We start from the raw sequence: 14,893 nt of genomic DNA, 5'->3' as shown, positions 1-14,893 counted from the left end.
AATGGAGTACTTGGTATTGACCGATACGCATCAGAATCGGTATCGGGAAGGAAAAACTAGTACTAAAGATGGATTGATATTCAATACATTGTTATATTGTTAGTTTTAAAATGCCGTAAAAGCTCATCATCATGCATGTTTCATGTTTCTAACCCTGTAGGGAGTTACACTGTTGATGATCTGGAGGAGACAGAGAGGAGGAAGAGGACATTGTCCTCATCATCATTGTCCTGGACATCGTCTCGGTCATTCTCCCAAGGCTACAGGTCCTCATCTTCAGCACCATCTTCATCCCCATCCTTTTCCTCACTGTCATGGACATCGTCATCATCCTCTTACAGCCACAGCTCAGACTCCAGTGGTGTGCATTTTGCCCTAATGGAGATGGCCAAGAAGAACTTTACTTCCTCTTATAAGAAGGGTAAGTATGCAGTAGAATGTAAGGGTGCAACACTTAATCCAAGTAATCACATATTTATAATAATAAAAAATTGATAATGGATACTTAAATCTAAATAAATAAAATCTATTAATAATCGATCCCTATAGGTTAAATGTTTCAAATGAACATAAACTGTAAACAATATTTCTAATTATTTCTATCTACAAGTGTTGTATTGTGAATTGTTATGAGCTTGTAGTTCTGTTATTTTCACAGGACACAGTGTACACACAAATCACAGATTAAACTTGTTTTTGTTTGTCTTTGTAGCTATTTTAGATGACGTATATGTCCAACAAGAGCCTTTGGGGAAAGGAGGCTGTGGGACCGTCTTTGGAGGCTACCGTAGAGCTGACAGCCTGCCTGTAAGGATCACATACACACACACACACACACACACACACCTTATTTATTGACCTATCATCGCTGAAGCCATGACTGATATACTGTATTTGTTTTCTCTCTCCTCAAGGTGGCCATCAAATACATTCCAAAGGAGAAGGTGCCCTACACAGAAGTGGTGAGTTGTTTTTAGTTGATTGAAATGTTCACCAGTTCTTCTCACTGTAATATAGTGAGATATGATAGCCTATAGTGTCTCCCCATATTATGTGGGAGAATCTAAACATTACATTTACATGAAACCAGTCACGGCCATTCCAATGCACCTTACAGTAAAGTATATGAAATATATCAAATCTAATAGAGTCTTTGTATCTGTGACTTCAGACTGTGGACGGCAACCTGTTCAGGATTCCCACGGAGGTGTTGCTGCAGAGAATTGTAGCAGGAGCCTCGGTTGGGGAGTCTGCAGCCGTCACCCTCTTGGACTGGGTTGACCTGGGTCAGCAGGTGGTCCTGGTCCTGGAGAGACCCGTCCCTTCTATGGACCTGTTTGACTACATTATGGAAAGAGGAGGCAGTCTGCCAGAGCATGAGGCTAAGGTAGGTGTAGGTGTTTGTGTGTGTGTGTGTGTGTGTGTGTGTGTGTGTGTGTGTGTGTGTGTGTGTGTGTGTGTGCACACGCACACTGTGTTATAACATGTATTTCTCAGTCATAACCCATGACCCTGTCTCTCTTTCTCTTTCAGAGCATAGTAGAGCAGCTAGTGGACGCACTGATAGAGTTCCATCAGAAAGGTGTTGTTCACAGGGACATCAAGCTGGAGAACATAATACTGCAGACAGGCTCTCAGGTTCCAGTAGTCAGGGTCATAGACTTTGGCTGTAGCTGCGCCCAGACGGATGAGGAATATACCGACATGGCTGGTACAGTATTGTTTTCTTTGTGTGCCAACTTTCCCCATTATCTGCCAATATAGACAGTCGTTATGTCAATTACCTGATATCCCCACACACTTATGTGTAATTTTGTCATTGAGCGCCTGCCATGTACCAGTGAAGAACCACCCTATTCACACTCACAATTCAACATGCCTAGATCAACCTGTAGGAGTTGCTAGTGCAGTGACAAAGACCACAGACTGGCTTTGCTCCCACAATATTCTTGTCTCCATTTTTGCCTCTGTCTGCTCTGGACATTGTATGGGCATATAACCAGAATAATCTAGTAAGTGAGTGGCGACACGCTTTGCTTTCCGCAAAGCGGGTGCTATGGGCTATAGTTCCAAACATTTGAACTATCCCATTGAGATAGAATGAGCACTTCCGCATTCCATTGTTACAATGGGAGTCAACGCTAGTGTCGCCACTCTCTTACTAGATTAAGGTTACAATGCCTGTTTGTTAGTTCTCACTTGCTCTTACCCTTTCGTTCTCTCTGTGTGGATTTTAGGAACCTTGGATTACTTTCCTCCAGAGTTCTTCGGAGAAGGGTCCTACAGGGCAGTCCCCTACAGCGTGTGGCAACTTGGAGTAGTGATGTACACCATGTTGTTTGGACGCTTTCCCTTCAACCTGTTCGATGACTTCACCCTCCAAGAGCCACAGATGAACAATGAGCAGCTGTCCCAATGTAAGCCTTGCACACACTCAAGTACACCGCAAAATACTTCCTTTTATTTATTCTCACTTAAACTTTAAGCTTTATTATCTTACTCTATACTGCTGTTTACATTACTGACTAATTATGACTAAGTATTCAATAAAGAAGAACAAAATGAACAAATGGACCCACACCCACTTTTACATTTAATACTGTTTTTATTAGGCATTTTTGTAAGACAATTTCAGATTTAGACAATGATAAGTAATTCAGTTAAATAAAAATGAAAAAAATAACAGGCAATGTAAATGTTCCACATACAGTATAATAAAAAAGACATAAGTGTAAAACAAAAAAACAGTTAAACAGTGTGAACAGACAAACAAAACAGACTCACTTTTACATTTAGACTGCATATGGATGTATGCAAAGTTGCAAACATGCTTTCAGTCTCTTTGTCACTCTCACGCCCACATTGACGTGCACACACACACACACACACACACACACACACACACACACACACACACACACATACACATAATCATTGCAAACAAACACCTACAGAGTACAGACCAGTCTCAAACTGGCTTCTGTGATTCCCTTAGTGAGCTTTAAAAGGATTACCATGGTCACACTTCCCAAACATTGCTCATGCTTTGATGATGATGTATACCAAATGTTGATTCTCTTGATATTTTGTTGCTTAGTTTTTATATATTAGCCTTTATCGGTTGCATTGTTAGATGTACCTGTTCTCCCTCTGAGCTTCTTTGGTAGTGGGTACTGTATTTATGAGCGTTGCATGTTCGTCCTGTTATTGCCTTGTATTCATTGTTACTGGCAGAGCTGTGTTACTTATTTTGCCTCTTCTCTTGGCCAGTTCACACTTGTAAAAGAGACTTCAGTCTCAATGTGGTTTTTACTGGTTAAATGAAGGTTAAATATATAAATAAAATATTTTCACTGACTTTAGTTTTAATTCTTCTTTCTATCCTTCCAGGTGGCCAGGACTTTTTGAAGCACTGTCTGGTCAAAGATCCAGTATCCAGGGCGACATTACCGGACCTGTTGTTCCACCCCTGGATAAATCATTAAGCATTGTAAATAGTCATTGTAAATAATCATTGCAAATATATATTTTTAAAGACATAAAATACATGATATTGTTGTTGTTGAACCATTGTATTGTAAAAAGTACAATTTTAGTACTTCAAGTAAAATTGTGAATTGTGCCTGTTACTTGTAACATAGTATTTCTGTATTGTAGTATTTCTGTATCATATATTTTTAGTTTTTTACAGTATTATGCTGTGTATTTTAGTGACAGTGATTGATGTTCTAAAGCATTATTGTAAATAATCATTGTAAATATGTTTTGTAAATAATAGCTCTAATTATGATTCTGTAGTACCTTTATCAATAAAAATGTATAATTTGATTAATAGTTGATCTTGTCTTTTTCTACAGCCCCTTGTTGTTGAACAGAACCCTTGTATTTCCATCAGTGGTGGAAACTAAAGTACAATTTTGAGGTTGCCTAGTTTTACTTAGTAAATACTTTGGTTTACTAGTATGTTTGATGCAGTACTTTTGTACTTTTATTCAAGTAAAATTGTGAGTTGTAACATAGTATTTCTGTATTGTAGTTGTAATACTTTTACTTGATCTGAGTACTTGATATTGATATTTCCATCCAACAGTATTATGCTACATGTATTTCAGTGACAGTGATTAAAAGCAGCTTCTGGCCACTCAAGCCAACCTCCCAATCAGTCAGATGTTCTCTACCCTTCATAGACTGGATGAATGAGGACACCTGGTGGCTGTTTCTCTAGTTACTGCATTATGTCACAAAAGGATGGTTGATCATTCCTGACTGGCTAACATGAAGGAACTGTCTTTATGGACATAGCACATGTCATAAACATGACCCAGTAGGCTTAATTATCAATTTGTCCTAACAAAGACTTCCCAAATAAATAATCTCAATTTTGCATTTAAAGTGACATTGTTACTACACAGACACCAGACAGACGGATGGGATTAAAAAAAAAAAGTTAGTTTAACTTTGAATCTGACTCATGACCTGTGCTGAATGTTATCCCCTCTTTGACTCTTCTAAACAGAAAATCCTTAATACACTGTGTGAGTATTATACTTATGGCCCATAGAATAGATAGGAATTAAGTGTCCTTCCATAGGCTCAGATACATTGCTGGAGGACTTGATAACACTTGTAATGGCACTTCAGTGGGCTCAACAGAGATGATGCTGTTGAACACAGCATCAGTTGAACACAAAAATAAAATATATACACTACGACTATACAGACCACGAGTGTGATCTAAAATTACACCATCAAAAGAAAGGAGTTTGAAACAGTTATTATATGCCTATCAGGAATATTTTCAGCAGAAAACAAGATCAACTCGATGTAAATGTCAGTAGCAGAATGGAACGTAAGAATACTATCAGGCAATCTATTTTATAAACCGCCCATCTATGTTTAAATTAATTGTATTACTAAAATATGAAAAACTAATTAAGTATCTACAATACAAATAGTATCTACAAAATGGGTGCTTTTCTGAAAAATGTTCTTCCAATTAAAATAATAAATGCCTTTTACATTGTATACATTGTATACTGTATACATTGTATACTGTGTAATTGTGTATTGTACTGTATAATAATTATGAATCTGTGCTCCATAGTCCATACCATGTGAACATGGTCGTGAGTTAAATAAAATGATCAGAGACGATCAGAGAGAAAAAACATTGCATTAAATTTAAAAGATCAGAGAGAAAAAACATTGCATTAAAAGGGGGCATAAAAGACTGGGTCTCGCTGTATTACTCAGGCTGCACTGCAGTGTCTATTCACAGGCGCGAACCCACTACTGAGCGGCACGGGGGCTTTGACCTGCTCCGTTTCCGACCTGGACCGATTCACCCCTCCTTAGGCGACCTGGTGGTCCCGGGCTCCCCCAGGAGCACCATATCGATACCGAACTTAGTGCGGACACCCGATCGACATAGTCCACAGCAGCTCAGAACTCCTGAACTCAAACGATCCGCCAGACTCAGCCTCCCAGTAGCTTGGATTACAGGCGCACGCCACTGCACCCGGCGAGAAGCACAGACACTTATTGGGCTTTTAACTTTGAGAGAAATTACGTCATTGATAATACTGCACCACCATCTAGCGGTGAAAATGGAAATTGCCTGTGTTGAACCTGTGGTAGGTATATTATGAACCATGTCCATTCCAGTATACTATGGCATGGTTTTCAACCATTGGTCCTTGGGGGGGTTCCATGTGGTCCCCAGTTCAATGATGGAGAGAGTTGGTAACCAAATGGACCATTATAGATCTTTAACTCTTATAATAAAGTGTAAATGAAACCCAAAAAAGTGTAAATGAAACCAAATGGACCCATACGGGTCCATATGCTTTCATTTACACTATCAAGAGTTAAATTATTGTTAAACATCAGCAATACAAGTCTACACAATTTGAGAATGTAGAAGAATTGCTATTTTTTTATCAACGTGTGCTGTTGCCTGTTATCACTCATTGTGGACAAACTTTTATCCAGTGACAAGAAAATATTAAAAGAAATTGGGTCTGAGGTTAAATCTTATCAAACACTTTATAGACAGATGTGAGAGACACACACACACGACCCTATATCACAGCATATCATTGCATCTGGTTAGTTCTCAAAACCTATTCCTTTGAGCAGTCAATGTACAGAATGTCTGTTATAATACATACATACTGTGATTTTGGGAGAATGATCTGTGGCTACAAAATTGGGAACTAATCCGTTTCTAGCAAGAGTGAACCGAGCATGGCCAGGGGCATCAACAACCATCAATATTGATTATTCCCAGACTAATACCGACCTTTTACCATTTCTGAACTCCTATACAGCAAATATAGTTTAAATCTTATAGATGTGGGTGTCTACATGTAAGATTAATTAGAATAATCTTTAAACCACTCATTCCAATTCACATCACTGACGCAGCAAAACAATTATTCTGAAACAGATTTTTCCAGTTTAATATGTTTTATTAGAAAAGCAGCAAAAACAAGGACATAAACAAAAGAAAACATCTGAAGCCAATGGACTGTAACTGAAAACAGGCCTGGAGAACCATATTGGGGGATAATTTGACAGCTACAGTATGTGGTCCATTTAATTTTTTTATAACAAGGGTGAAGATACATTTTGTCTTAAAAACTATAAGGGTCCATCATTTATCAGCAACTCATTACAGCAGCAACTCGTTAATGGGCACAAGGGGGGAATCATCCCTTTTCAAACAGTAATGCCCGATTTATAATTGGCTGTGCACCGTGACAGATTTGTCTGAAAATAGCAGGTGCACAATGCATGTTGGCTTGTAAATCTGCCATTTTCAGTGTACGCCAGCACACAACCAAGTATAAATCACCCTTAAGGAATTCAAAAATACACAGATGTATGACTGTATGACCATTTTATGGTCAGACAGGGGCACCAGACACGGGTAGAGGAGGCGCTTCTTACAACCAAGATGAGAACGGGAGTAAAGACAGGGGTAGAGGGATGGGGGCAGTAGGGTCATTTGTCAACAAGGTCCATGACTATACAGCGGGGGCCAAAGTGACTCAACAGTAACGCTATGTACAGGCAGGTCATGGTGGGGGGTCAGAGTATGTGTGTGTTACACATGGGGCTCAAGCACAGGCCAACGTCACATGTAAACAGAAAAAAGATGCGCAGATTTCACCGCGTCAAACAAACAGTTTTTTTTTGGGGGGGGGGAGCGACTATTGCACAATAAATTGCCAGAGTACACAACTTTGGCCCCATACGTTTGAAAATCCTTTTGTTAAATATACTCAACATCTGAACAAGTAACATTACACAAAGCCAGTCTTAAAAAAAAAATTATGTTTTCTTTTTAAGGAGAGAAATTCCCTTCTCCCACAGTCACACATACACTCTGACCCCTGTTGTCTCCTTTCACCACACCCCCTTCCTCAAAACACAGAAATACACATGGGGATGAACAGGCATGTACTAGCGCATCCTGTATTCTGAGGTCTTGGACACCTCACAAAGCTGACCCTTGAAGTCGATGTCTACGGTGAAGTCCAAATCTCTCTGCAAATCAAAAGACAGAATACGTCAGAATTTTCCAAACTTTAGATATGGACAGTAAATTATATGAGGGACAAGAAAAAGCACATAATACAGCAGTTTGACGGTTTGCAAAAAACACAAAAGAATGCTAAAAGGATAACCCAAATATGCCCTCAGAGCATGTTTCCATTAAGGATTGATTAGAGGCAGACTCAAGCCCACCACACACCGGCTGCGTCGGCCTCACGGAGCCTCCATTATTTTCAATGAACCTATCGCACACCGGCTCAGTCCACCGCGTCGCCTGGCGCGCCGATAGAACACAGTTCTATTTTCCAGGCGGCGCCGCGCGACAACGCGTCGCAGACGGTCGCAGACTGTGTGTGATGGGCTTCAGTCATAAACCAATCACGCTGTGACCTTGTGGCTCTGATCATTCCAGTGTGTGACATGTCATTCAACAGCACAAATCAGGCATTAGGCTGCAAGATTCAACAGCAGCCAATAGGAAACAAGACAAGGATCTACAATAAAAAATATGGACAAAGGCAGATGTGTGCAATGTAATCTCTTATTACTAGGGTAAACTGTAAATTGTCACATTTATTTCAGTGAATCTGCAAACTGGCATATTTGGTCACAAGCAAGTAAGCCAGCATTAACAACTCATGTTCTAAAAAAAAAAGAAAGAAAAAAAATATGAAAATATTTGCCAGTCATCATTAAGACTGCACAATGCACACATCAGTATCACAAGAAATCATATCTGAGCATAGGTGGTCTTACGTTGTTCTTAACATTTGGCTTCATATTGATGGTGCCGAAGATCTCCTCCCCAGTTTTAACTGTCAGGTAGTCATCCAGGTAGAAGACGGTTTGCTTCCAGTGGGTGTATGGAGAATCAGGACCTGGAAAGATATAGAAGTTATCGTAAGTTGGCTGGGTCTACTCTAGACCTTTGAATCCTTCCACCCCACCAAACTAACTGATTCTGGTCTGGCATCAGAACACAAAACAGGAGCTTCTCAACTGAAAATCTATTATTCAATGAGCGCTGTGGGGGACAAAATGATTAGCCAATCAGCACAGTGGTGCTGATTGGGACATTAGACAGTTTGGGAGAGGCTGGAAGGAGCACCGCGGCTTGTGATTAGGTGAGACCATCATCAGTGGGGTAGGGAATCTAGGGATAGCTCCGCTGTGTTCATTGTAGGTGGGGGACGACGAGGATTTATTATTCTGTGCCAATTCTGATAGGGCTGAGTCGGCTTGAGCCACGAAAGACACCACTGAGCAAGCTTAAACGAGCAAGTTTCCACGTCGGACGTTGGGCCCCTCCGTCGCGGTCTAAAACTATAGGTCAAAGGTCCCTCCCACCTCGTGTCAATACAAGGAAGAATAACAATGGCAACCACAATTTAGATTGACACTGAAAAACACCTCTGAGGATAACATGCATTTCTGCATTGGGAAAAAAATTAATCTAAAACCTACTAGTGGAGAACCCTGTCCTCTTGTGGCAGCGTGTGAACTCTATGTTGAAGTAGGTGACCAGGGCGTGAATGTAGTCGTTCCTCTTCACCTGCAGGCAAAATGGTGAGGTGAAGGACAGGTCATCGATCTTCACTGTGTAGATGTCCACTTCCTGTGACAGACAAAAAAAACCCATGAGGAACAGTGCGAGACCCTGCGAGTAGGGCTGTGATGGCATAGATTTCTTTATCACAATGAAAAAGCAATAGTCTCCCATTTTGGTCTATTTGTAAACTCAAAGCAGCGGTAGAAAGTTTCCTTTTTTCTATTAAATGGGTGTATACATCGTGTCTGAAACAACCTTCTTGTACTCTTCGTGTACAATGTCAATGGTCATTTCAGACCAACTACTGGTTGGCTCCCACTTTTAATAAAGGAAAGTTAGCAAAGGTTGTGACAAATCTGTTAAAAGCATTAGTTTTGCACGAAAAACACTCCTTGGCCCTAAATGGCCATGGCTGGCAACACAAATGTGATGAGGCAACCACATTTGGGCAAGTGGCTATGGCCGAAATTAGCCCAAGGAGTGTTTTTGTGCAAAACTGCAGCAGTCAAAAGGGAGTTGGGTTGGAACAAATTGAGGTGAAGGTAGAAATCTTTATGAACACATTTGTGAAGAAAGCTAGTCGTAAGCATTTTTGTTTTGCAGATTAGCCACACATTTTGCTAACTTTTCCTACCCATTTGTCTTGACGCAGAATGGCCGCAGAAAAGTGAAACGCATTTTCTCAGAATGCAGAATGAACGCTGCTGAATTCAGATACTGTGGTAGGTCTTATTGTAGTGTACAGCACTTCGAATCAACCACCCACCTTTATGAGACACGCGCTGCTGACCAACTGTTTTGGGTCCACCACATCCACCAAGGGCTCCTTGATAGCTACCTCCTTGATACAGGACATATCAAAGCCATACACGTTCTCCCACCCTATGAAGAAATATTAACACATGAGATTGATGCATGTGGGTTCCCTAGTTCTTGTTAATTGAAAAACAGTGACAGAATTCCTAGGCTACAAATATGGTGTAGTGGAAATTGTTGCTTCATCAGCTAAACTTAACTTCTTTGCTCAAATCTGTAGATTTGAAGATACTGGCAGCTGTTACTCTCATTTGCAGTAGCCAAATGGATAATTTGCTCTTTGCTCATGTTCCATCTGGTCAATAAATGTCACTAGTGGTGTTACCGTTTATAATACTTAGGGGCAGCAGTGGCCTTGTAGGTAGTGTTTGGGAAATTGAAGGTTCCCGGTTCAATGGCGGCCACCCAAAGGTGTCCATGAACAAGACCAACTACTCCCGAATAGCAGGTTGATGCCTTGCATGGCTTCCTCCACCATCGGTTTGTGAATTGGTGAATGTAATGCACTTTGGAAAGGCGCTATATAAATGCACCATTTACTTCAAATATTATATTATTTGACCAGGAGGGTCAACCATGGACTTATTTACGACTTTATGACCATATAATATAATCTGCCTTTGTGGTCCAAATGAGGTGAAGCTGGGTTCAAATGTACAACATCGTAATTAAGTCATTGTCTACATGGCATGCGTTAGCCATACTTGCATGGTTTTATCTTCGGCTTCGGGTTCTTGGAAACGCCCCCCAGCCACTGCGTTAGTTTTACTGAGGTTAGGTTTAGGTATAGTTTACTGAGGTTAGGTTTAGGTATAGTTTTACTGAGGTTAAGGTTAGAGTTAGGTTTAGGTATAGTTTTACTGAGGTTAAGGTTAGGTTTAGGTATAGTTTTACTGAGGTTAAGGTTAGGTTTAGGTGTAGGCTGTCAATCACAGCGACTGGCCAGTCACAGCGCACCCTCTACTTCACTCTGTACTCAACCCGAAGATAAAACCATGGTCACGTTAGCCATCCCAGCACATACCAATTAAAGTAGGTGAAAGGACACTCACAGTGGATTTTGTAGTCCTTGTACTGTCTATCTTCAATAGCTGTGACATAGAGCGTAGCCCGGTCAGGGAAAATCAGGCCATCTGGTTTCTGTTAAGAGGACGAGAGAGTTCAAACAATAGGCATGAGAGAAAACATAGACAGTTAATACACTTAGGGGACAACACATTCCCACAACACATTCCCAGTCTATTCAGAGGCCTGACATTTGGCAACAGCAGTGTAGAATTCTGATACAAAACATCTAGACGCTGCTTAGCTGCCAGCCCTCCTACACAACACAACCAGGTCATCCAGGGAACATGTAACAAACATTCACATACAAAAGCCAGGGGCGCCCAACATACACGTTTCCAGGAGAAACTGACTGCTGCTGGAAGTTTATCGGGACTCCAAAAACACACATACCAGCCACTTGTCTCTGGCATAGATGACTGTGTTGAGCATGGACTCGTAGAAGAGACAGTAACCCATCCACTCTGAGATGATGATGTCAACACCCTCCACTGGCAGATCCACTTCCTCCACCTTGCCCTTGATGATTGTCACAACTACGAGACAGAAGATGAGTTCAGTCAAGTTCAGAAACATGTACACTCGAATGATATATGAACATGAGTAGGGCTTCAGCCGATCAATTATTTTCTTAGTAATAATTCACTTACATGGAGTTGAGTTTCTTATTTCTTTTTAAATATATTTCTTAGAAACGATTATATATTTCAATAAATCGAAGCTTAAGTGTTAATTTATTTTGTCTGTCAGTTTGTTAAATTATACATCGATACGTTTTGAGGGGCGCTAGCCCCTCCTATCCAGCTTTGAGGGTTTGTGTAAACAAACATTAAAGACAAAAGTGTGTAAACACAAACATTGAAGACAAAAGTGAGGGCATAAATTGTGATTGGCCAGATAAGATGATGTATGATGATAAGAGCACCCCTCACTTCACACGGGTGTGATTTTTTTTACAATGGATTAAACCAAATGGTTTGATTAACTGTTGCAGACTTGCAGCCCTACACAAGTCTATAAGCCCTGCTCACCATCATCCATCTTGTTGGCCTTGACGATTTTCACAGCATAGTCAGAGATACTGCTGCACTCAATCTGCACAACACAAAGAAACAAGGTCTTACTGCATGTTAGTGCAACATTATTACAACGTTATGTCATATCCACAGGGAAATAAACCTCATGACATGACTATAAACAAGCATAGCAGGCTTTCCTGCTATTTGTATCAGACATTCCAGACACTCCCAAACTTCACACATGACTCCTTAAATATAGCAGTGTAACTTCATGGGAGATGCCGATTAGAAGCAGTATAAAGGGCTCTTTTATACAGTGAGCGGTCTTTATGATGAACATGAAGAAGCATTACTTACCCCTATGACCTTCTTGGCGCCGGCCTTGGCAGCAAACATGCAAAGGATGCCTGTGCCACTGCCCACATCCAGCACGACTTTGTCCTTGAACAGGTGCTTGTTGTGGAACATCGAGTTGCGGTAGGTTAGGGTGCGTACCTCGTCTTTGAGCATCTCCTACAGTAGTGATGAAGAGGACAAGAACACAAATGACCCTCGTGCTATATACAATTTGTATGTTCAAATGATTACAACACACTAGAATACAGTAAAAGATGAAGCTGTTGCTTTTCATCTTTAGCTACAAATAAACAAGTACCTCATGGATGCCAAAGTGGGCATAGGAGTCAAAGTAATAGTCCTTTGATGTCATGTCTTCCGCAGCAGGCTTGGCAGAGCCCTCCCCCTGAGAAATCTCACCAAAGACAGTCAAAGTTATAACCAGGTAAAGGGTGAGACCAAAATTTCAGACCAGTAATGGAAATTGAAATGCAAATATCATCTTACAATGTTGTGCTTGAGGCAAAGTGACAAATTTGATTTCCATTCCAACATAATCTATTCAGATACACAAATATAACTAAACGTGTTGTGATGACATTTGCTCATTTTGTCTTTGATCTCACATTTGGTCAGAACAATAATTCCACAGAAAACAAACATCCCATTATTACTATAAAATGGGGCCCAACTCTAAACTCAAGGTAAAAGTATTAGATAACTAATCATTGGGCTACTCCACTGCCCTGTGGCAGCTGCCATCGTCACTGATGTAGAGGGGCATTAATGAAATGAGCAGCAGGGTTCCCCGTCTCCACTTATCTAAATCAGTGCATCTAGTTCTAGTATACAGGTTAAATGAGTAATCAACTCGTAAAAATCATAATTGATCAAATAAAACTAATTGAATAATGAGTTTAGTGATATACACTAGTATGTGCGACGTGGTCTTCAAAACTTTAGCAAAACGTCAATACTCATCTTTTTGATCTTATGCAAATAAAACGTACAGTATGCATTGCATACTAATAATATTGTATTATCGTATTCTGGCTCCATATGAATATACACTTACATAAATGGCGCCATATTGAGGCCATTCGACTTCAGTCAGCTAGATCGTACATAGTAACAGACAGTTACATAATACATAACCCAATGGGTTAGCTGAGATGATTCAACTTTTTCCCGTCCATGCACAAAAGGATGGGAGCACATGGTTAGAAGTATGACGCCGAGGCAGGCCGCCTTCATACATCAACACGTATATGCTCGTTTTCTGATCTAGCAACATGTTTTAATTCAAACATATTCACATTACTCATTGAACTCGAATTCTGAATCTGAGCCGTAACAGCCAACTCCTATTGTGACATCCAAGTTATTGGGAATTATGCTATGCTAGCACCAGTTAGCGGGACCAACAGACTTTCACCGTTAAACTCGTTAACATTTCGCGTCAACATAATATCCCATTACACGCATGGCCAGTGAGACGCACGTTGACGTCCACCGATCTCTGGGTGGTTAAATAGCACTGTAATGTAACCATTAACCAGTACTGTATGAGCATGAGGCAGCATTTAGTGCTGCTAACCGGCTAACACATTAGCCCCCATGCGGTCCCAGCAGAGTTATGAACTGAATCAATGGGTGTGATTCATTCAACACAATGAACTCTCAAACCTGACCCATTAACATTAACATCGATACACGGCTTGAATATTACGCACAACATATTGACTTACACATGTTTGTGTAGTTAAATCACATAATAAAATATGGATTGAGCCGGTAAAACGAACATTACATGGGTCTCTGATCAAGTAAAATGGATGCTTCGTTTCCAAGTGCGTATATGCGGCGATCCGCGACCACGACCCGGTGTGACAAATCCCGAGATTTGTACTGTAGCAAGAAACCGCTACCCTTCCAGAACTCAATTATTCACCATGGAAATATGTTTTGTTTTCGTGAGAATCGTTAATAATGTGGACTTACCTCCATTGTGTCTGCTGTCTCCGCCATTTCGGTCTGCTGTGTGTCTGTGCGGAGATGGGAAAAAGCATGCGGACCACACTTGAAAAGCGCCCCTCCAATGCCCGCCCATTCAAATAAAATATGATTTATAATTGGATGGATCTTTTAGACTCCGCCTATAGTTCCAGAGCAATGAATGTTCATTGGTTATTTTCTGTTGAGCGCAATCTCGCGTTTGGGACTACTCCATCTCGCGAGAGTGTCGCTTGTCAAAAAGAACAGACTGGTCCAAATGCAAAAACTGTACTGTAAAACTACCTATTGCCATTATAGTGTTGTGATGTATTCCCATGCTTTTGTTCTTGCTTAATGTAAGTCGCTCTGGATTAAGAGCGTCTGCTAAATGCCTAAATTGTAAATTGTAATTGTAAATTGTATGCTGAATAATGCTGTCAGTATTTATGTTTAGTGGTTGAATTTAATTATCCTGGCTGCTTCTACATGTAAAGCCTGCTGTTGCAATACGTACAGTATGTTGTCTGTGTTATAGGCTGCCTAAGTGCACTGT

At 40.5% G+C, this 14,893-nt stretch overlaps 1 protein-coding gene across 2 annotated transcripts; it reads right to left on the bottom strand.

Annotated features, from left to right (window-relative positions):
• Window positions 1-6,449: 6,449 nt before the first annotated feature.
• Window positions 6,450-14,418, bottom strand: prmt1 (protein arginine methyltransferase 1). 2 transcript variants are annotated; one of them, XM_080775817.1, is made up of 10 exons: window positions 14,347-14,418; window positions 12,665-12,760; window positions 12,367-12,522; window positions 12,022-12,085; window positions 11,384-11,526; window positions 10,978-11,065; window positions 9,876-9,991; window positions 9,025-9,175; window positions 8,317-8,438; window positions 6,450-7,551 (listed from the first exon to the last, which is right to left on the bottom strand). In XM_080775817.1, the coding sequence occupies exons 1-10, from the start codon at window positions 14,371-14,373 to the stop codon at window positions 7,468-7,470; spliced, it is 1,047 nt and encodes a 348-aa protein (XP_080631943.1). In that variant the 5' UTR covers window positions 14,374-14,418; the 3' UTR covers window positions 6,450-7,467. The 2 variants fall into 2 exon arrangements, with proteins under 2 accessions (XP_080631943.1, XP_080631944.1); XM_080775818.1 differs by having other exon boundaries at window positions 12,665-12,751; window positions 14,347-14,411.
• Between the last annotated feature and the right edge of the window lie 475 nt (window positions 14,419-14,893).

The sequence above is a fragment of the Protomyctophum bolini genome, assembly GCF_963924005.1.
Source record: "Protomyctophum bolini genome assembly, chromosome: 11".
In the NCBI taxonomy this organism is placed as follows: domain Eukaryota; kingdom Metazoa; phylum Chordata; class Actinopteri; order Myctophiformes; family Myctophidae; genus Protomyctophum; species Protomyctophum bolini.
Note: the sequence above shows the minus strand (reverse complement) of the source record. Positions and strands in the feature narration are given on the sequence as shown.

Bases quoted from the DNA above. Each gene is read 5' to 3' on its own strand.
- prmt1 (XM_080775817.1), bottom strand. From the start codon at position 14,373: ATGGCGGAGACAGCAGACACAATGGAG. The intron at 12,523-12,664 runs GTACTTGTTTAT...TCACTACTGTAG, and splicing joins CCCACTTTGGCATCCATGAG to GAGATGCTCAAAGACGAGGT. The intron at 9,176-9,875 runs GTGGGTGGTTGA...TGTCTGTCACAG, and splicing joins GCAGCGCGTGTCTCATAAAG to GAAGTGGACATCTACACAGT.